The sequence below is a fragment of the Ovis aries genome, chromosome 2 (assembly GCF_016772045.2).
Source record: "Ovis aries strain OAR_USU_Benz2616 breed Rambouillet chromosome 2, ARS-UI_Ramb_v3.0, whole genome shotgun sequence".
Lineage (NCBI taxonomy): Eukaryota > Metazoa > Chordata > Mammalia > Artiodactyla > Bovidae > Ovis > Ovis aries.
In genome coordinates, this window is record NC_056055.1 from 227,888,303 (window position 1) to 227,910,688 (window position 22,386).

The window sequence follows — 22,386 nt, forward strand, 5'->3', positions numbered from 1 at the left end:
GTCCCACCCAGGAAGAAGATATTTCTATTAATATATATAATGGGTTTTCTTTCACACCCATTATGGAAGCTGTCTCTAGAGATGGCTAAGTGAAAGTGAAATCGCTCAGTCGTGTCGGACTCTTTGCGACCCCGTGGACTGTAGCCCACCAGGCTCTTCCATCCATGGGATTCTCCAGGCAAGCATACTGGAGTGGGTTGCCATTTCCTTCTCCAGGGGAAGGAGAAGTTCAGGGATTGAACTTGTGTCTCCTGCACTGCAAGCAGACGCTTTAACCTCTAACCTCTTCTGAACTTGATCTTCTCATCTAGAATATAATGATCACAGGGCTATTGTGAGGCTAAAGTGAAATGAAGGAAGCTGAATGTTCACACAGTGCTTTGCTCATGGAGAAGCAATGCTATGGCTATTGTGCCTGTGATCTTGATAATAATATAGATGAGAGGATGGTATGATGATAATTATGACACGTATAACAAGTAATAAGATCAGAGTTTCACCCCTCCCCCAATGTTCTGATAGTTTATAAAGCCTCTAATATTTCAGTTTCAAATTTTACCACCTTTACTTAATACAGCACACTTTCACATGTTACTGTCTATGAAGTGAGAGTACCCTGACGATTGTTTGTGTGTGTGTGCGCACAGGCATGTATGTGTTTCCAGTGTGGGCCACTTTAATCAGAATTAGCTGTGAGACAATCCAGTGTACTAATAAGGGCACAGACTTAAGCATTTGGTATATTTGGCTTTGAATTCCAATTCTAGTTCTGCGTTCTGTTAGGAATATGATACTATACAAATTATTCAACCTCTTTAAGCCTCAACTTATCTAACAAATAACAAGCTTATATAGTTATTAAGCTCTATAGGAATTGATATATGTGAAGTGCCAGTCTGGTGTCTGGAACATAGTTTATGTATAATAAGTAATGTTTGCTGCTATAATTACATTGTTGATGTTCTTATGATTAATACTTAGATTGTGACAATCCTTCGTTCCAAAGTCGCTTGATCAAAGGTTAATATGACTTGCTAATTTATTTTTGAACTTTTGTAAACTCATTCAAGGGTTTTTTGAGATCATTCCTTAGGATCAATCAAGAACCTTAAGATATGATATTTTATTAACTTTAGAATACTATTTTTATCTTTGGTAACGTTGTTATTGTTTAGTTGCTAAGTCATGTTGAACTCTTTTGCAACCCCATGGACTGTAGCTTGCCAGGCTCCTCTGTCCATGGGATTTCTCAGGCAAGAGTACCAGAGTGGGCTGCCATTTCCTCCTCCCTAACCCAGGGATCGAACCTGAGTCTCATGCATTGCAAGAGGCAAGTTCTTTACTACTGAGTCACCAGGGAAGCCTTTTAGTGACATTAAAGACACGTATATTCTTTCAGCAATATTTTGTTATTTTGTTTTTTGAAACCCATAGGCTTCAATGATTTAATCATACTTGTCTGTTATATACACACGTACACAAATACACACATACATACTTATACACAAAAAGGTATGACCTATACTTTTATGCATATGTACATAATTATGTTTATGACTACATATAAAATGCTTGTGTGCATATATACTCATGTGTGCATGTATGGTCAGGTGCCAGACAGCTTCAAAACAGATTTTTATTTTCTTTTAATGAAACGTAATGATTCTTCTGGAGAATGAAATGGCAGCCTGCTCCAGTCATCTTGGCTGGACAGAGGAGCCTGGTTGTCTACAGTCCAAGGGGTCGCAAGAGTAGGACACAACTTAGTGACTAAAACGATGACAAACAATGATTTTTTTAAACACAATTGCTAAATATTTTCCAAAGTGAAACACTTCTGAACACTTTGGTATAATACATTGCAACCTGAAAAACTATATTTTTCCATTATATGAATCATTTAAAGCCAGAAAGTGAAACAGAGTATTTTTTGCAAAAGATGGATTGTGTATATATATGTGCATTCATATACATTTATGTATCAAGAAGATAATGATTATACCAGGGTAATTTGAAGAGGCGAAGTATTTTTTTTCCCTTAGACATTATTTTCCTTAAGGTAAAACTGATATACAGATTGTAGTGATTGAAAGTTTTATATCAGCTGCTGCTGCTGCTAAGTCACTTCAGTCGTGTCTGACTCTGTGCCACCCCATGGACGGCAGCCCACCAGGCTCCCCCATCCCTGGGATTCTCCAGGCAAGAACACTGGAGTGGATTGCCATTTCTTTCTCCAATGCATGAAAGTGAAAAGTGAAAGTGAAGTTGCTCAGTCCTATGCGACTCTTAGCAACCCCATGGACTGCAGCCTACCAGGCTCCTCCGTTCATGGGATTTGCCAGACAAGAGTACTGGAGTGGGGTGCCATTGCTAGTACCTTATAAAATGAGATTATAGTACAGATTTTTAAAAATTGAAATATGGCTTAACCACTATGATATATATATATATATATGCTTGAACAACTGATTAATTAGATACATGAAATAAATAAAAGTAAATTCTCACCTCATGAAAAATTAAAATGCAAAATTTGCCCTTTTATTGTTTTACCTTTTGTATCATTTTTCTTATTAAATATATTTTCTCTTCATAAGCAATGTACTTTTGGTAACAAAGAAGAACATAAACAAATGAAGTAAAAGTGAATTCAAGAATACAATAAAACCATAAACTCTGAAGAAAGTAAGAGTCATATTTATATGTTATCAAACAGTCAGGAAATTTGAATAATAAAAACTGGAGAAATTTTGAAAAAATTAACTGCTTTTACTACTTAAAATTAGAAGCATCTGTTAGCAATAACATAAATGACTAAAAGTGTTAAACATTGGATATTATTAATAGAAATAGTATATAAATACCTAAATTAAAATATAAAAATTAGTAAGTAAAACTATCTTATAGAAAAAAACAGAAAATAAGGCTATGGATCAACTCTTCTGTTATCAAGCATTTAAGAAATATCCATATCCATTCAACTCAATATTAGTGAAAGTAAATATTAAAATCAAAGCATTATTTCAGACAGATAAAATTCAGAAAAAAATAGTTTTGTTTGTTTCCTTGCTTTTTATTTTGGCAGCACATCTCAATGCAAATAAAGAGGTAGTATGAGTACCATCCTGGTACGGGAATGGAAAATAGTTCAGCTTTCCTGGAAGACAAATAAGCTATGTCTATTTCCAGAGCCTTAAAATGTTTTGACCCTTTGACTTGAGAATTACTGTTTTGAGTGGCTTCATGGCAGAAAAAAATTATACAGCATTGAAACATTATTTATTGCATTTAAGAAAGGAAAGTCAATCAAATGTGAGCAATTATAAAATGACTAAATAAAGATATTCACAGTGAATAATTTGCCTTTATTAACATGTCTTGAAAAAAGTATTTAAGACTAGTAATGGGAAAAGTGCCAGGATATAGTAATGCTATATAATCCCAAGTTTAAAAAATATATTTTATACATACATAAATATCCCTATTTTTAAAAAACTGAAAGTTAGTTACACAGTTGTGTCTAACTCTTTGCAACCCCATAGACTATAGCCCTCCAGTTTCCTCTGTCCATGGAATTCTCTAGGCAAGAATACTGGAGTGGGTCGCCATTTCTTTTTCCAGGGGATCTTTGCGACCCAGGGATTGAACCCAGGTCCCCTGCATTGCAGGCAGACTTTTTAACAACTGAGTTACTAGAGAAGCTTATCACATCAAATATCATTATATGTATATATAATTTATGTGAAGAAATATGCTACTTTTTGTATGGTGGTATCATATAATTTTCCTTGTTAAATTATTATTACCCTCTTTTGTAGAATAGGCATATATTACTTATAATCAGAAAAATGTAGTGAAAAAAATGTACCTCTCAAACTAGTCACTTTGAAATATTATTTCAGTGAAGTTTAACTATTTAAAACATTTTGGGATTTCTTTTCAGGAGTACTAGCTCAGGATTCTAGGGTTACAAAAATAGTGTAAACAAGATCACTGATTTTCAGAAGTTCAGAATCTTGTGCAAAACTTGTAATAAACGCATATTCATAGCATGGTGTAAGAGGGCTGCTGATTTCACTAAGTGATGAATGAATGAGCAGACGTACTCCAGCAATAAGCCAGCCTGGCAGTGAGTCACAGAGGATCTCTCAATGGATTCTTGCTACATTTAGCTCAACTTTAAAAGCATCACTGGAATTTTCACATAAAAGATGAGGCTGCAGGGAGAATGAGAGTTCCAGAATGAGGAAACAGCTTGAGCTAAAAATATGATCAAGTAGTGTGCCTATGGTGTTGGGTGTTTTGAGCAGTTGCTCATGACTGCAGTATGAAGCGAATGGATGGGGCGTCCCTGGGGCTCTGCGGTAGAGAATCTGCCTGCAATGCAGCGGACTTGGGTGGGACACATAGGTTCGTTCCTGGGCTTGCGAAGATCCCTGGGAGAAGGAAATGGCAACTCACTCCAGGATTCTTACCTGGAAAATCCCAATCCATGGGGTCGCAAAGAGTAGGACATGATTGGGCAACTAAAAAGGACAACAACAAAATAAATTAACTGGTGAAGACAACACTGAAGCTCATTGTGATGGATGTGGGGCACTTACTATTTTCTGTAGGTAAAGGGGGAATCACTGAGTTGACATGACACTGTGGAGTGTGGATAGTGGATGAGAAGTAGCCAAGAAATGGAACATTAGAGACAATCTTATTAGTCCAGAAATTGAACTGAGTCCAGGAAATGACCTGAAAATGTAAAAGATGATGGCAAATTTGAGAAAAATGTATGGAACAAAATTAACTGCATTTGGGGCCATTTGAATGCAGTTTCCTGAAACCTGCCTTATCTAGAACTTAGATTCAGGATCTCTAGGTATAATGCCTAAGAATTTGATTTTAATGAATTCCTAAGGGGAGCTGATAGCATATTAAGGTTTAGGGAGCATCAGCTCATCATTAATCTGAGCCAAAGTGTCAAGGATTCTGAAACCCCAGAACTCAAATCCTTGAGACCCCAAGGATTCAAACACCCCAGAGTGATTTCAACTATAGAACACCCAGACTGTGACTTAGATGACATCAAGGGCTGAATTTAACATTAGATGATTTCTGTGGCTGAAAAATCTCAGGAAATATATTCTTTTAACCTTGTAAAATTTGAGATATTTATTGGATTCAGTTGAGCCAAAGTGAAATCAAATCATTAAATAAATCAAAGAGTTCCAAAACTCCTTTCCTGAAATAGGGCTTCCCTGATAGCTCAGTAGATAAAGAATCCGCCTGCAATGCAGGAGACTCCGGTTCAATTCCTGGGTAGGGAAGATCCTCTGGAGAAGGGATAGACTACCGATTCTAGTATTCTTGGGTTTCAGTTGTGGATCAACTGGTAAAGAATCCACTTGCAATGAGAAAGACCTGGGTGCGATCCCTGGGCTGGGAAGATACCCTGGAGAAGGGAAAAGCTACTCACTCCAGTATTCTGGCCTGGAGAATTCCATGAACTGTATAGCCCATGGGGTCATAAAGAGTTGAACACGACTGGAGCATTAGTCTTCTAGTCATCCTCTTGCTTATTCATTCGTTCCTTGGATGAATTTTTACGAGACTACTTCCTTGTGCTAAAGGCTAAGGGTGTGGTGATTTACTACAGAACCCTTCCCTGCCTTCAAAGAGCTTGCTAGCGGTGTCTGTACACAGTCGACTAGGGGTGTGTGTGCTCAGTTGCTCAGTTGTGTCTGACTCTGACCATGGGATTCTCCTGCCAAGAATACTGGAGCACGTTGCCATTTCCTATTCCAGGGGGTCTTCCTCACCAAGGAATCGAACCCGCATTCTTTACCACTGAGCCACCTTGTAGAGGAGCTTATGTTTTTGTGTCCACCTTGAGGTAGATGTTAACTTATTACAGGTGCTTCTCCCAACAAAACTAAGGTTTAATTATTTTTATTTCAAAGCAAAAGAACCAAGGTCTCAGGAAGATTATATGACTTGTCCCAGATCTCACAAGTAATAAGTGGTAAAACCAGGCCATGATATTCATTTTACCCACTTATGCTGTCCCCTAAGAAAGAAGGAAATCAAACATGCACACAGAAATTGTATTGGTGTACTACAGAAGGATGCATAGTGTGTTTGCGGAGCTTGGGGGCAGCTGTGATTGCCATTGTTTAACAGAGTAGTTCAGACCAACCTCTGTCCTTAAAAGTGACCTGTGGGTCTTATTTAGAGGACATCATAATAAAACTGAAGAGTTAGATGTTTCCCTCGTTCTGTGGGCAGAGAACATTAACAATCTATATTGACTTGAAACTCTATTTATAGACTTGCAATTGTAAGGCTTATTAACTTACAATTTAAAAATCTTTATGATGAGTGAGTTTTACATAATTGGTCATAAAAACCAGCACAGATATGTAAAATAGCATATATAGTTTAAAATACCAACATGTGATGTTTCTTAGAGCTGATCAGAGATTGGATACTGAGGCAGATCTTCAGATCTAGAAAAAGAAGGGTGGAGATTATTCTAATTTTATCAATAGATATCTCAAAGCTAAATTTAGACCATTTTAAATAAAACCTGAAATTTTTGCATATACCTTAGGTGTACACTTTTTAAATAACTCTTTCATATACCATAGGTTCTAAATCAAACAGTGCTGATAAGTGAGGGAAGAGTACAAAGGAACAATTTAAAAAATAATATATCAGAGTTAAAGATGAATAAAAGCATAGGCATAAACTATGGAAAATGCTTAAGTTATCCAAAGGGTGCTATCATTTCAAATACTGTCATAGAATTTTAAAAGCTAGGAATGTTTCAAATATAGTCTTTAATTCTCATAATTTCTCAAGCAAGAGAACCAGATAAATAACTTGCACATCACCAAGTGAGATTAAAAGCCAAGATAAAATCCAGGTCTATGGAACTAACAAGTACCTGCTTTTTTTGGTTTTGCAAAATTACATATCTGCTTTTAAAAAAAATATTGCACATCTATATTATCTCTTGTTCTGCACACTTGTATTGTGTATATTTTTTTTATTTTTGATATTTCATAATTTCCTGTTCAGGTCACTTCATTCCAGCCTTCATGAAAAAAGAGAAACAAATTCATTTAGGGTAGACTCATCTTCCTGACCTTGAATTTGTAATTTTTGAAGTAGAACTAATAGTATTTTAAAGTAATTATGAGCTTCCCTAATGGATTAGTGGCAAAGAATCTGCAATGCAGGAGCCGCAGGAAATGCAAGTTTGATCCCTTGGAGGAGGGCATGGAAACCCACTCCAGTATTCTTGCCTGGAGAAACCCGTGGCTACAGGAGCCTGGCTGCAGTCCACAGGGTCGTAAAGAGCTGGACACGACTGGAGCAATTCAGTGTGCAGCACATAAGTAATTATAAAGTCACATGGATTAATTTTAAAACTTATTTTTAATTGGAGGACAACTGCTTTACAATATTGTGTTGGCTTCTGCCATACAACATGAATCAGCTACATATTTACACATGTCCCCTACCTCTTGAACCTTCTCCCACTCCTCCACCCCATCCTACCCTTGTAGGCTGCCACAGAGCTCTGCATTGAGCTCCCTGTGTTATAGATCTCTATACACTTGTGGTAGTAACCTTCCGATAGCTAGCTATTTTACTTACAGTAATGTATATGTTTCAGTGCTACTCTCAATTTACCACCCCCCTCTCTTCTTTCCCTGCTGTGTCCAAAGTCTGCTTCTCTATTTCTGCCCTGCAAATAGTTCATCAGTACCATCCTTCTAGATTCCACATAAATGCATTAATATAGGAATAGAACTACCATATGACCCCACAGTCCCACTACTGGGCACATACTCTGAGAAAACCATAACTGAAAAAGTCGCATGTATCCTGGTGTTCATTGTAGCACCATTTACAATAGTTAGCACATGAAGGCAACCTGGATGTCCTTTGACAGATAAATGGATTGGGAGGTTTCAATGCATGTGTGCCATGGAATATCACTCAGCCATAAAAAGGAACACATTTGAGTCAGTTCTAGTGAGGTGAATGAACCTAGAGCTTGTTATGCAGAGTGAGGTGAGTCTCATTATTTGATGGTACCATTTAATATTTACCAGAGAAAATACTGTGATGTTGGGTCACCTCTATGTGCTTTCAGTTATTTTTCACAAATATATAGACAGAGATAGGTAGATGCACACATACATACATACATGAGTAAGCCTTACTAAATCAAAGAAAAATACATTTTTTCCATTCTGTATAATGATCAAAGAACATGGATTTGATAACTTGTTACTCAATAAGTAATAAAACAATCATTGAATTTGCTGACAAGTGCAGATAATTATAACCTTTCCAATTTTTGTGTTATATCAATTTCAAAAGATTTATTTAGGGTCTATGTTGCTGCCTATGCTATGCAAAGTGATCCTTTCTTTCTAAAGAATGTTTGGAAAAGTATAAAAGAAATACAATTTACCAAAATATTATTTTAAAAGTTCTCTAAGCAATGTTTATACTGAAGTTGAATCACCACTGTGGCATATCACAGACAAACAAATAACCACTTCAGGGTTATTAAAAGAAAAGTTTGACCTTATAGTAAATCTCTTATTGAGAGGATTTAAACCAGATTATCCACTGTATTTCTTTTATTCCAACATTCCTCTTCTTTCTTATAATGATGAAATTGTAAAATGTGTAGTCAGTAGGTCCAAATAATTTCTTTAAACTAGTTGTCAGAGCTGATTTTAAATCTGTCTCATCCTTTATGATTCACCTAATGGGCCATATTTGATATGAAAAATATTGTAAGTGTATATGATTCAATGCTCTTGATTTTGTATTAGCCCTCTTATAGTACTAATATTGATTTTATCTTTTTTTGTCTCTTATCAGGCATTTCTTAGGGTTAATATTAGGCATTTTAGGCATTGTAAGGGTTATTGGACACTTACTTAGTAGCCTAAAGAACTTTTTCTTTAAAGAGTCAAACAATAAACATTTTAGCCTTTATGGGTCGTGTGGTATGAGTCCCAACATGTTGTTCAGTTGCAAAGTCATGTCTGTCTCTTTGTGACCTCATGGACTGCAGCACATCAGGCTTCCCTGTCCTTCCCTATTTCCCAGGGTTTGCTCGAATTCATGTCCATTGAGTCAGTGATGCCAGCCAAACATCTCATCCTCTGTCACCCTCTTCTCCTCTTGCCCTCTATCTTTCCCAGCATCAGAGTCTTTCTCAATGAGTCGGCTCTTCACATCAGGTGGCCAAACTATTGGAGCTTCAGCTTCAGCATCAGTCCCTCCAGTGAATATTCAGGGTTGATTTCCTTTAGGATTGACTGGTTTGATCTCCTTGCTGTCCATGGGACTCTCAAGAGTCTTCTTCAGCACCGCAATTTGAAATCATCAATTCTTCAGTGTTTAGCCTTCTTTATGGTGCCAACATGTCCTGTACTAAAAAAGGCAATGGGCTTTACTTGGGAAATGTGCTGTAGTTGGCCAATCTCTGTCTGTTATCCTGAAGATGGATGAAAAAAATCTGTGGTACTTGCACGTTTATTCTATGTACATGTGTTAAATAAAGAATCAATCTCTTTGCCCACTAAATGGGAGAGGAAGAATGTTTTCAATGAGAGCACTATCACCTCTGGCTGACCTGTGACTCTGAAGGACAGAAACAGCAGAGGTGAAAGTGTCTTTTTCCCTTCTGTAATTCCTGAAGAGGTTGCTTCCCCTTTTCAAATCATACCAGCTGACCTCATGCCTGCTCTTCTTTGATGCCCCACTAATGTTATCTATGCTCTCCTGGAGAAGTTTTTCTCTAGGGTAAAAAGAAAATTCAGAGAAATTTGATAATCTAGCTTCCCTTTCAGCTAGACTAAAGCTTATACTCCTCATACTGGAAGCAATTATTTCTTTTTTTAAATTAATTTTTTTTGGAGTATAGTACAACTACAATGCTGTGTTAGTTTCTGTTGTACAGAAATGTGAATCAGTTATACATGTGCGTATATCTACTCTTTTTTAGATTCTCTTACCATCTAGGTCATTACAAAGCTAGGAACAATGATTTCTTAGAAAATGAGCTACCCGGGTAGCTCTACCCAAGTAGAAATTTGGACAAAGAGAGCAACATGGAACTGATAAATCCCCCTCACCCCCTGCACCAGAGCTTTTGGAAATTAGTATTGGTGTTCTGTCTATTGTTTAAGGAATTAAATTTAATTCTCAAATCTTCAGGCTTAAAGCCGAACTTTATTTCAAAGCAAACATCACACTTGCTCAAAAATCTTCAATGATTTTTTTAATGTGTTTATTCATGAAGCATAAAAATCAAAATCAGTACAGATAGATATGCTTGCATCAGCTTAATTCTTGTATCATTTTTAATATTGAAATGCTCCATGTGTTTACTCAGAGTATTATTATCTCTTATGGTTTACATGTTTTGAAAAATTGAATAGTTTAGTTAAACATTATAGAGATGTTTTTTATTGGATAGTCTCACTATTTCTTTGCTTTTGGGATAAAATGTACTCAATATCAGAAAGTACTTGATTGTTTTTTTTTAGAGAAAGTAATTATTGAATTGAATTAAAATTCCTCACTTCCGTTATTCTCGATGCATTGACGAATCAGTAGATAAGATCGTGAGTGATGTATGGGACTTTACTGTTTTTCAATCTCTTGCATGTGTTAGTTAACTGCTTCGTGTAACCTTGTGCAATGTGGTGCATAAATATGCAGAATATATATATAAAGTATATTCAAGTGTACATACTGTGTATATATGAATTATGTACATATATACATATATAATGTATAGAGGAAGAACATATAACTTCAGAAAGACACGTGACTTTTCAAGGTCACACAACCATCAAGATCCCAGTCAAGCCATGTAACTCTTCTATTATACCACAGTGCTTCCCTCTAAAGAATGAAAGATACAGTTACTTATTCTTTAGAAAGAATGTGATCCTATCATGTCACTTCTTAAAATATATATTTTTTGAATTTTAGAATAGTTTTGAATTTACCAAAAAGTGGCAAAGAACACACAGAGGATTCCTGCATACCCCACACTCAGATTTCCCTTTTATTATTCCCTTACACTATTATGGTGTTTTTGTCACAACTAAAGACTCAATATTGATACATTGTTGTTAAAACCATACTGTGATCATTTCTCAGATAGTCCTTAGTTTATGTGATCTTGACAGTTTTGAGGATTACTGGACTGGTATTTTGTAGAATGTCTCTCAATTTGGGTTTGTCTGGTGTTTTTCTCATGATTCTGTTGGAGTTATGGTTTAGAGGAGGAAGACCACGGAGATTAAGTGCACTTCTCATCACATGATATCATGGATGCATTCTCTCAACATTACTGATCAGTGTGGATGACCTGGTGTGGTGTAGGTAGTGTTTACAGGTTTCTTCATGCAAACTTCATCTTCTCCTCCTTTCCACACTGTACCCTTTGGAAGGAAGTCATGTGTGTAGCCTACACCTGAGGGGTGTATATTTATGATTCATCTTCTTGAGGAGGAGCTTCATTTGATTTGATCTCCATGAAATTAGGCAAGAATATTGTCTCCATTGAATCTTTGCTAATAGGAAAATCTTCTTCAGGATATATAAGTGTGTTCATACTAAGTGGATAATTTTCTCCCAGAGCATGCTTACTTGCTTGTGTATTTTTTCCTTTCCTTCATGTTCATACAATAAATGCATTTGGATTAAAGATAAGAAACAGACCACTTGATTAAATAACTAAGGAAGGGTTAGTCACTCAGTTGTGTCTGACTGTTTGTGACCCCATAGACTGTAGCCTGCCAAGCTCTTCTGTTCATGGAATTTTCTTGGCCAGAATACTGGAGTGGGTAGCCATTCCCTTCTCCAGGGGATCTTCCTGACCCAGGGGTTTAACCCAGGCCTCCTGCATTGCAGGCATATTCTGTACCATCTCAGCCACCAGGGAAGCCCCTAAAGAACTAAACTACTAGAGTTTATTTACTAAGTTTACTTTTAAATATTAATATTTATAAATTGGCATAGAAGTCTTTCAAATATAGTATGAAGTAGAATGGAATTTTACAGCTAAATTTAAATTAAATATGAAGAATTCGATGACAAAAAAAAGGAAAGACTCAATACCTTTTACAGAGAAGGCAATGGCACCCCACTCCAGTATTCTTGCCTGGAAAATCCCATGGACAGAGGAGCCTGGTAGGCTGCAGTCCATGGGGTCGCAAAGAGTCGGACACGACTGAGCAACTTCACTTTCACTTTTCACTTGCATGCATTGGAGAAGGAAATGGCAACCCACTCCAGTGTTCTTGCATGGAGAATCCCAGGGACGGGGGAGCCTGGTGGGCTGCCGTCTATAGGGTCACACAGAGTTGGACACAACTGAAGCAACTTAGCAGCAGCAGCAGCGATACCTTTTATGGGTAGTAGTCTTAACACATTTCATATAATGGCTAAACATGCTATTTGTTATGCCTAAAGTAATGAATTAACACATACTATCAGAATGAAATATAATTTTTGGACACATTTTAGGGGGAAGGGATTTGGCCATGTCAACAGGCACAGAAGTAACACGGAGTTTAACTTGGGGATTTAAAAACAATGTGTACTCTTCAGGAAGAAATTTTCAAAAACATGTGTTCTTTAAAAGTAAATATGAGAAGTAGATTTATCTACCCCAAACTGAATCTCATTCTTCATTTAATCATATTATTGCAACATAATAACAATTTGGGGGTGGTATTTTAAATTAGGAAAAAGTTTGATAGCAAATTTAACATGAGAAAATTCTGTACCAGACTTGTTAGATTTGTTAAACTTTAAAATTAAAAAATGAATTTTACTATCTTCTAAGAACCTGAATTCTCTTAGAATACCTCTCCCTCTCTCATACATTGGGCGATGCTTTGTCATGGAATTTTTATTGACTGTGTAATGGACCCCAAAAGAAAATTGTTTAATATTGCAGAGTCAGTCTGGAAAACTAGAGTGATTGCCTACTAGTACTATTCTGAACCATTATATATCAATCAAGTGATATTTAAGTATTCTAAAATAAACATGTGATGAGTATAAAACTCAATTTATAACTCAATTTATAAATTCTTATTCTTTAGATTTTTAAAGAATGGGTTATTCTTGATAAATTGACATACCTGTTTAGCATAAACTACTAATTGACTGAAAACACTTATTCTCAATAATATACTGCATTTATGAACTATAATGAAAACTATGAAGTGAAATGAAATATAACGAAATATATTGGTGGCACTGTTGTCAGAGGAATACAGAAAAAAATTATTTTTCAGTTACATGTACTGATTCACACCCTAAAAATTTTAGAGGAAATTAATAAGTGATTTAATGTTTGTATGGACAAGTAAATACCATGCAAATATTGAAGTGATGCTATAAATATCTTACCTTAAAGAAGATGGGTGGTTTTGTGATTTCATTGGGATCTGTGAAATCCAGTGAGAATTTACTAAAAAGGAAATTATCTTGAGAGTTTTCTGAGAATAGCAAATACTGTACAGTGATGGTGGCTTCACTCCATTTCTAAAACTTTTATTGAGAACTAAATGATTCTGTTCTGCATGTTGGGGCTACTGTGTTGGATGCTAATTGGGGCTAGCCCTCTGAGAATTCTGTATTATAAATTCCATTTATAACAGTTTATAGTCACTCAATAAATTTTGCTTGTATTTCCACCCAAATAGAGTTATTGTATTTTTATTGCTTAGATTATCATGTTATAAAATATTACAAATCTTTTGAAAAATTATGAGCTACTCTGAAATTCTCATGTTGGGACAAAAACATGTTGGTCGTTGTCCCAGAAATTCACTTAAAAAGTGAACAGCCACGGCCACGGCCCTCTGTGCTTGGGGCCAGAGGACACCAAAAGGTGTCAAATACAGCCCATCCTTCAAGAAACGTTGTCAAGTTAAGTTTATTACATACAAGACATTTACCCAAGAGAGTCACCCTCTGGAATCTAAGCCATTGGCTAATCAATTCAAGCCATTGATTTTATTTATTTGACAAGCAGTTTTTATTCACTCATAAAGCTATAAATATATTTGAGTTTTTGAATAGCATCTGGAAATGGTAGTACATACAATAACAACTATTATTATAATCTAAATAATATTCAGGAGATGGAGCTTGCTGTAGTAGAAAGATGATTTACTGTGGAGTCAAACAGATCTGAATTTGATACAGACTTGTATCACAACCAGTAACCTATGACCTTCCTTTGAGCTAGTTCCTTAAGCTTTCTGAGACTTGTCTTTCTCACTTGTGATGTGTAACTAAACCCTAACTTTCAGTGTGGCTGGGAGGCTTTAATATTAATATAACATATGTAGAGCTCTTTCCACATGAATGGCAGAGAGCATGTATGGGAAACTGTTGCTAGGTATTTGTCAGTATTAGGATAATAATTCTAGGGCAATGTTTCACTGTTTTTTTTCTTTTAATTACTTCACCTTCATTACCCAATCTAATTTTTAAACTAACTTCTGAAATGAAGGTGTTATCAATTCAGTTATTCAGATAAAGAAACCGAGAAAAGGAGTGACCAATGGAAACTCATCAAGTTTCAGAATTTGAATCTTTGACTTCTAGCTCAAGCTCTTGTCCTTTCCATAAAGACTTAAGAATTGTGAGAATTCAGTTTTGCTTTGTTCACATAAAAGCCTACCTGCCTGGTTTGGACAAGATATATAAATTCTTGAAAACTTAGCTTCCTGACCCATCCTTGGAGGGTGTCGTGCTGAGTTGTCTCAGTCCTTTCCAGTTTCACAGGCACTGGAACCAGTAGCATGCGGTTCTGAAGGGCACAGGTACTGAGATAAACTCTTGGGTTCAATTTGACACTGTCATTTGTTGGTTCTGTAAGCTTAGGCACATTACTAAATCTCTGCAAGTCTCATTTTACTCATTATGGGATAACAGGGGCTTCCTTGGTAGCTCAGACGGTAAAGAATCTGCCTGCAATGCAGGAGACCTGGGTTCAGTCTCTGAGTCAGGAAGATCACCTAGAGAAGGGAATGGCAACACATTCCAGTATTCTTGCCTGGAGGATTCCATAGACAGAGGAACCTGGTGAGATCCAGTCTATGGGATCACAAATAGTTGGACATGACTGCGCAACTAACATACACCTGGGGTAATTAATAGTACTTAATTCAGAGCATTGTCATTGTGAGGAATAAATGCATTAAACTATGCAAAGTAGTAAGAATGGGTTTTGGTATAGAGCATTATATTGGTGTTTAGTGGCTAAATCATGTCTGACTCTTTTGCAACCCCATGGGCTATAGCCCGCCAGGCTCTTCAGTTCATGTTTCCCAGGCAAGAATACTGGAGTGGGTTGCCATTTCCGTCTCCAGGGGATCTTCTCAACCCAGGGATCAAACCCATGTCGCCTGCATTGGCAGGCGGATTCTTTATCACTGAGCCACCAGGGAAGCCCCAGAAAAAGTGTTATAAATATTTGTCAATTATTTCCTAAAATTGTATCATTAAATTTAGTGCCTCCAAGCGAGCTATTTTAACTCTCAAGCCGTACAATAGATTTGCTCAAATGATTAACTGTAAACATCTCCATCCTGGATTTCTGTCTCAATCACACTGCTATTTTCTGACAGATCCAACCTGCTAGCTCTGTGCTAAAGAACAGCTACTGGCGGACATAGTCACATGCGCCTGGGAGCAGTGTTTGCCTGCCCAGTAGTAGATGTATGTGTATCAATATACAGTCATCACTGAATCTTCTCCTGATTTCCAATTGACCTGATGAATCTGGCTCTTTGAAGTTCTGGAAATATTCAGGATCTGGATCAGTATGCTTGTAGAAACCAATGATTCTAATTAAACATTTTCTGTAGCATCAAGATGTATAGTGAAACTTCTTTGCAGAATAATTATTTAAGTGTTTATATTCCAAGCATTGGATGTACATTGAAATTCATTTTGGTAGAAGAATGATTAAAAGTCTAAATTCCATGCTATTTATAAACACATGTTAAGCTTTAATTCACTAATAAAAACGTTCATGAAAGCATATCACATTCATATAAGATCTCTCTTGAAAGTAATGCTAATAATTGAACTTAGAATATTGAGACCCATAGGAAAATGGAGTCAACATAAAAATAATAGGCAAATATTTGGCAAATGGCTTAAACATTTTACATATTTTATTTCCATAGCATGGACTTTTAGAACATATTGGTAAAATATTCACTCCTAAATTATTGTTTCATAATATCTCAATGTTTAATAATATAAGTACAATTTTTTTGGCACTTCTATGCCTTAATTTTGCTTTGTAAGAATTTCAAAAATATAGAAATGGCTGACATTTTTCAAAACAGCTACTAGCACAGTGCAAAACAAATCTGCTTTCTTTCCGTTTTTTTTCCCTGTATTCACTCTTTCTTTTTTGCTAGGTGGCATGCATGCAGTGGTTTCATGGAGACCATACAATGCTTGAGATGATTGAGAAAAAGCGTTGCTTGTGCAAGGAAATAAAAGCTAGACAGAAAACGGAAAAGGGGCTTTGCAAACAGGATAGCATGCCTATCCTACCCAGCTGGAAGAAGAATGCAGGTGCAAAGAAGTACAGCCCTCCACCCTATTCTAAACAGCAAACGGTGTTCTGGGATACTGCCATATGACTGTGTTCAGGATGGCGTGAGCTCCACGTTACTTAACACGAAGAGGGAGGTCGACTCGGTCATGTGATAAGTAACTTACATATCTTCTCAGTCAGAATGGAATGCCAGTGGTTCCCTGGAAAGCCCATGGGAAGCTGTGCCTATTCATGGCGAGTTCAAGATAAAATGCGTATTTCCTTGCATTTAAGGCACACTTATTTATCATGGATTATTTTGAATCCAGAAGATATTGAGATGTAAATATTTTATTAGTTTATGGGTGACACCTGAAATAATACACGTTATACGTATATAAATGATAGAAATACCAAGAGTTTTACTATATGATACAATTTCGGTATTAACTGGTTTGTTATCTCTTTTATATGTCCCTTGATGCCTTTGATTATTAATTTTTGCATTTAAAATGTTTTTCTTTCTTCCTACATTTGGTTTCTGTACACTAGCTCATGTATGGATTATGTTCAATCACATAATATATGATCTGGTGCTAGTAATGTAGAAGTTGACTATCACATCGTTAAGAACATCTGTTTGTTGCTTTGTACCTTTTTAAGGGTTTGATGGGGAATGAATGCCAATGTGATGCTGAATTTGGACATCCACATTGCATCAACACTGATATTTTTGCCGCATTGGCTTTATAAGAATTTCTCTTCAAATGTCATCTTGTTTATACTAAGCAATGGTGAGTCAGACTCCAGAGAAAGTTACTAGGGTAATATTTGGACATCCCAGCAGAAAACATTTCTTTCAGAAATGACTTTAGGGACACATGTCCTTGCATCATTGATCTGATTGGAGGAGACCAGGGTTCACTGTGACAATGGAAAGGACGAGGAATAGAAGGTGAAACAGCATGACTGCTTTCAAGGCGAGACCCGTGGCTTTAGAGCTGCTGCAGTCGCTACTTTTGAGTAACTTTTCACGTGTATGTTTGTTTCCCCTAGAAAATGATCAACTAACATTCAATCAGATGAGTTTGCATATTTCAGTACACTAAATGCCAAGCTTTCTCAAAATCTAGATGCCTGGATGGAGTAGTATTTCATGTTAACTTTTCAACGAGTTATCACCCTATTTGGGGGGTTAATCTCTCGTGCATGTTCATCACATTCTTACCGATGATGACACCATGACCAAAGAATTATGACCAATTGTTTATTTTATTTTATTTCAAGGAAGAAACAGGAAATGCAGGGGATGGGAGATGGGGTGGATTCAATTTTTGTGGTGGTAAAGTTTAAGTTAAACAAATCATATATATCTTTTAAGAGTAACTTGTTAGTTGAATATAAATAACCCCATGGAGGAATAAAAAGGAAACTATCATATATATTTTGTATATTTAAATTACTATTTATGCTTCCCAAAAATGGACAGTATGTGATTCTTCTTTAACAATCAATTTAGTATTATATTTCTGAGAGAAAAGGTATGTGTTTGAAGTTGTTGTCATAGTGGTTTTCCTTGTAAGGGTTTTGACAGCAATAGTACAGTGCTGCTCAATATAACCAAATATAACAGGAAGTAGGGGAATTTTGTAATCTATATTGCTAAAGACCTAGTAATGCTTTATCAGTAATAGTTTCTTTCAAGCCTTTGAAATGTTATAAAATAATTTTTTAATATTTTATAATTAATGTATATTTTGATGCCCAACTAGAATTCTGAAAGAATAAGGGAAATAAGGTGAGTGGGAGCATGTGTGTATCTGTTATGTGTGCGTGTGTACACTACACGTGAATGAGTACTCAGTGGGGGAACTGTACACATAGAATGCTTACTGATGTTTTAAATTTTGCTTGTATCGTTGAGGTGGAAAAAAACAAAAGTAGAGTCGCAAGTTAGTACATGAAATCATGGAGAGATCTTAAGTAGCTTAAATAGATCCTGCTCTCATATTCCACCAGTTATAGATTATGTTTCAAACCCCAAAATCAATGGAGTACAAATCTAAGAGTGCTGAAAATGTGTTAAGGTAAAACTCAGAATTGACATTAAATGTGTTTATGACCCAAATTATTACCCTGATTTAAGTTATTATGACCACATATACTCAAGCCCATGAATTAGATATATGTAAGCCATCAATGATTAGCATCTTTATATTGACCTTGTTACACATACATACATATATGTCATATGAATATGTCAAGCTTGATCTAATTGCAATTGGGTAATTCCCCTGAAATTTTCATTTAGGTAGAACACACAGGTGTGTTTTTCAAATGCCCATCATTACCGTATCTCTCTGAATTAGGCAGAAGATATTTTTTAATGCTGGCCACTTGTCAAGAAGGAAATAGTTAACAAAATGATTTGTGTTGGGTTCAGCCATTTCCGTTTGTTCTGCCAAATGAATGCTGTTGCCAGGTTTCATACATTCCCTTTTCAAGCAAGTTATTTTCTGAGAAGGTAGCTTGTTTGAAAATCTGACCTTAGGCAACCATTTCCATTTACTGTCTCCAAATCTTGCCTTCAGTGGGAAGTAACTGAAAGATCTGGAAAAGCAGCTTCACTGATATTTAACTTAAGAAATGATATTCTGTAACTATAAAACTCTTCACTGTAGTTTAGCCTATGTGGCAATAGCTATTATATAATTAATTTCCTTTCTGTGCAGCATTTCTTTATGTGGAAAAAAAGAGGTCATTAGGATAAAAAAGAAAAATAAACTTACTCGCTGATGGTAGCCATTTAAGGCACTTATACCTATGAATTTAGTCAAATGATAAAAAATTCCACCTACAGCCAGAACACTATGGAGTGATAAAACTCCATATGCTTTTTTTTTTTTTTTTTTAGCAGTGCCAAAGAACAAATTATATCATTGTATGGTTACCAGTTGAAAGCTTAGCCCTATAAAAAATGATTGTTTCAGAGCAAATTTTATAGAAACAGAACTTTATTGGCTGTTAGCAAGATGCTTTTGTATGTGAAAAACTTCTTAGAAGACGCACATTTCTTTAGAATTGATGGAAGGGAAATATCAAATCCTGCTTTTCTATCCAATCTCAGAAGCCAGCATTTTCTGAAGTATAACAGTAGAGTAGTTCTGTTTTAGGTAAACACTGCCAACATTTCCCCTAGTGTTGATACTATGGAAGCAAGTTTGGAGTGAAAACTGATTGATTTGTGGAAAAGGTAATGCCCACTCCCCAAAAATGGATGTTAAAATGAAACAATGCAAAATATTAAGAAATTAAAATGTGTAGTTTTAAAGACTGTACGTATTCAGACACACGATAATTGAATGGATATAGTCAGATACAACTTCACTTTTCAAAGCAGTGACACTGGGACTTCAGAGACCCCAAGGTCCCAAATGGGTTTCTTTCAATTTTTCTGGAGAGAAACATTTTTCTTATTACATTTTGGCTTAGGCCGTATCCTTATATCCAAAGTGGTTTGACTCTTATGAGCAAGTTTGGTGATCAAATTAGTAAAACTAAACAACTCTATTGTTTTAATTAAGTGAGACATCAGAACAATGAACATAGAATGCAATTTCAATATTACTTCTATGTTAAGTTGACTTACTCACCTAAAATTGAAAAGTAATTGTAAGCTAATTATGGCTACCTATAAAATTAAGGAAAAATTTCTATGATATTAACAGCAAATTATCTGAGATGAGAGGGAATTCAAACTTGCAAAGAAGTAGGAGTAGAATAGAAAAGCAATTCACCATTCATTGCATCCCAAACTTAAATGGAAGTGAAAAAAAAATGATACTTATGTACTTAAGCTTAACTCACTGAATCTTCCTTGTAAGGGAAAAATGTGAACAATTAGCTATTAATCCATTATTCATTTAACAGGTCATTATTGAGCAACTTATATATCAGCTATTTTAAAGCATTTCTAAAGCATTTGACATTAAGCATTCAGAAAAATGTGGTCCCTGCCTTCAAGGAGTTTCATTATACAATCATTAGTAGTTTCAAATGGAGTTTTTAAGAAGATATACAATATCATATGTGTTTGACATCTCTTATGTGTTTATATATGTATTTATATGTTTTTCCTGGATCAAGTGTATAGTCAAATAAAATGCTAAACATACTAAAGTTGATGTCTAAATATAAAATATGTTTATGTGTAAACCTCTATGTGTACACATAGGATATGTACTGCTGTCTATATAAATCAGTAAAAGAAAATCCATTTTGCCATGTTGGACTTTGAACATTATAGCTGGGGGTTTGGATTTATTTAAAACCCTTTGATATTTGGGTCAATGACATTGTAGCAAGATGTGTGTTACCTGGGTAAAAATATCTGAGTATATTTCCCTTTAAATATTATGAAGTTTTAAACTTAAGGGAAAACATCTTTACAGTAATATTGTTGGATTTATCTCAACCAAACCTATGTGAAAATCTTCTTGAAGTTTTCAATTATTCCCAAATATGACTGGGTTTGCCCACCCTAAAAGCATTTACATTTTCACATGTATACACCCACATACAGTATACATACTGTATATAATATATATGAAAATGTTTAGTATGCACTTCTTCTGTTTGGAACTCCTTCAGTTAACATTTATAGTGTAGCAATTTGTGTGAAGTGCACTGTGATTATAAAAGACAAAGCACAGTAAAGTCACAGGTCTTGTTATCTTGCACTAAAAATGTGTTTACGTATTTAGCAGTTGTATGTTTACTTTCTTGCTCTTTTCAAGAAATTGAAACAAATAGCTATTGAGAAAAATGATATCAAATGATGTTTTTAGTGGATAATGACACTACGCTTTTAAAAGACAGGGTTTTTAAAAGAAACCATTTAACATCGATTCCAACATCACATGTTTACCATATTTAAAAATCTGAATGTCATATTGCATTTTTCATAACTCATTAAAAATGTCAGGTATGTGCCTGAAAAGTTGTGCAAATAAGCATTAGATAACAGATTTCTCTACTCATGTGTTGTTAGCCATTTCTATATACATATTAATATAAACACTGATGTTTTAATTTCTTTTAATTTTTGTACTTGATTTTTTAGGTAATATGTAATTATAAATGTACTTTGATACTACTGAAGTAACCAGATGTTGTTTGAAAACAAATTGTTTTCTTTAGTGCATTGGCAATATTTTGCAATACTTTTGTGCTTATTTATTTGTGCTCCCGTGTAATTATAATAAAAGCAATAGTTTAAATTAGTTGACTTTGTTGTTGCTGGTATTTATTCATCAAGAAACAAGATTAGTAAGAAATCTTTCAAAGAAAAATGCACACAATTTTCCCATGTTTCCAGTTGCCTGTGAGATTGTATGGTAAACAACTCTTGCCTGTGAGTCACTGAAGACTGAGGCTTTCACCCTAGTTATGTGACCCTCAATTGTCCTTAGTCACCCTCTGGCTTCTGCTTCAAATGGGCAATCCAGTAAATAAGAGGAAGCTACATTTTTTCTTTCATATGCACCTAATTCCAATTAAATGATTCAGTGTGTATCTAAAGTGTTCTGGAGGCACTAAAGGAAAAAAAAAAATCCAACAGTCCTAGACTGGTATTCATAGAAAAGATGTTCATTTATTTAAAAGGTGTTTAACACACTCATTTGTTCAGCCATACTTCTAGAATTAATCTGGCTTAAACAGGGGGCAAGAAATCAATCCTGAATAGTCATTAAAAGGACTGATGCTGA

At 35.5% G+C, this 22,386-nt stretch overlaps 1 protein-coding gene across 3 annotated transcripts in view; it reads left to right on the forward strand.

Moving 5' to 3' along the window:
• Positions 1-21,900, forward strand: part of NYAP2 (neuronal tyrosine-phosphorylated phosphoinositide-3-kinase adaptor 2) — a 318,522-nt gene extending 296,622 nt beyond the window's left edge. For all 3 annotated transcript variants that reach the window (XM_060411347.1, XM_042244319.1, XM_042244320.1), the window contains one exon: positions 16,497-21,900. In XM_060411347.1, the coding sequence (XP_060267330.1) occupies positions 16,497-16,724 (228 nt within the window). In that variant the 3' untranslated portion in view covers positions 16,725-21,900. The remainder of the gene's footprint in view (positions 1-16,496) is intronic.
• Positions 21,901-22,386: the final 486 nt, after the last annotated feature.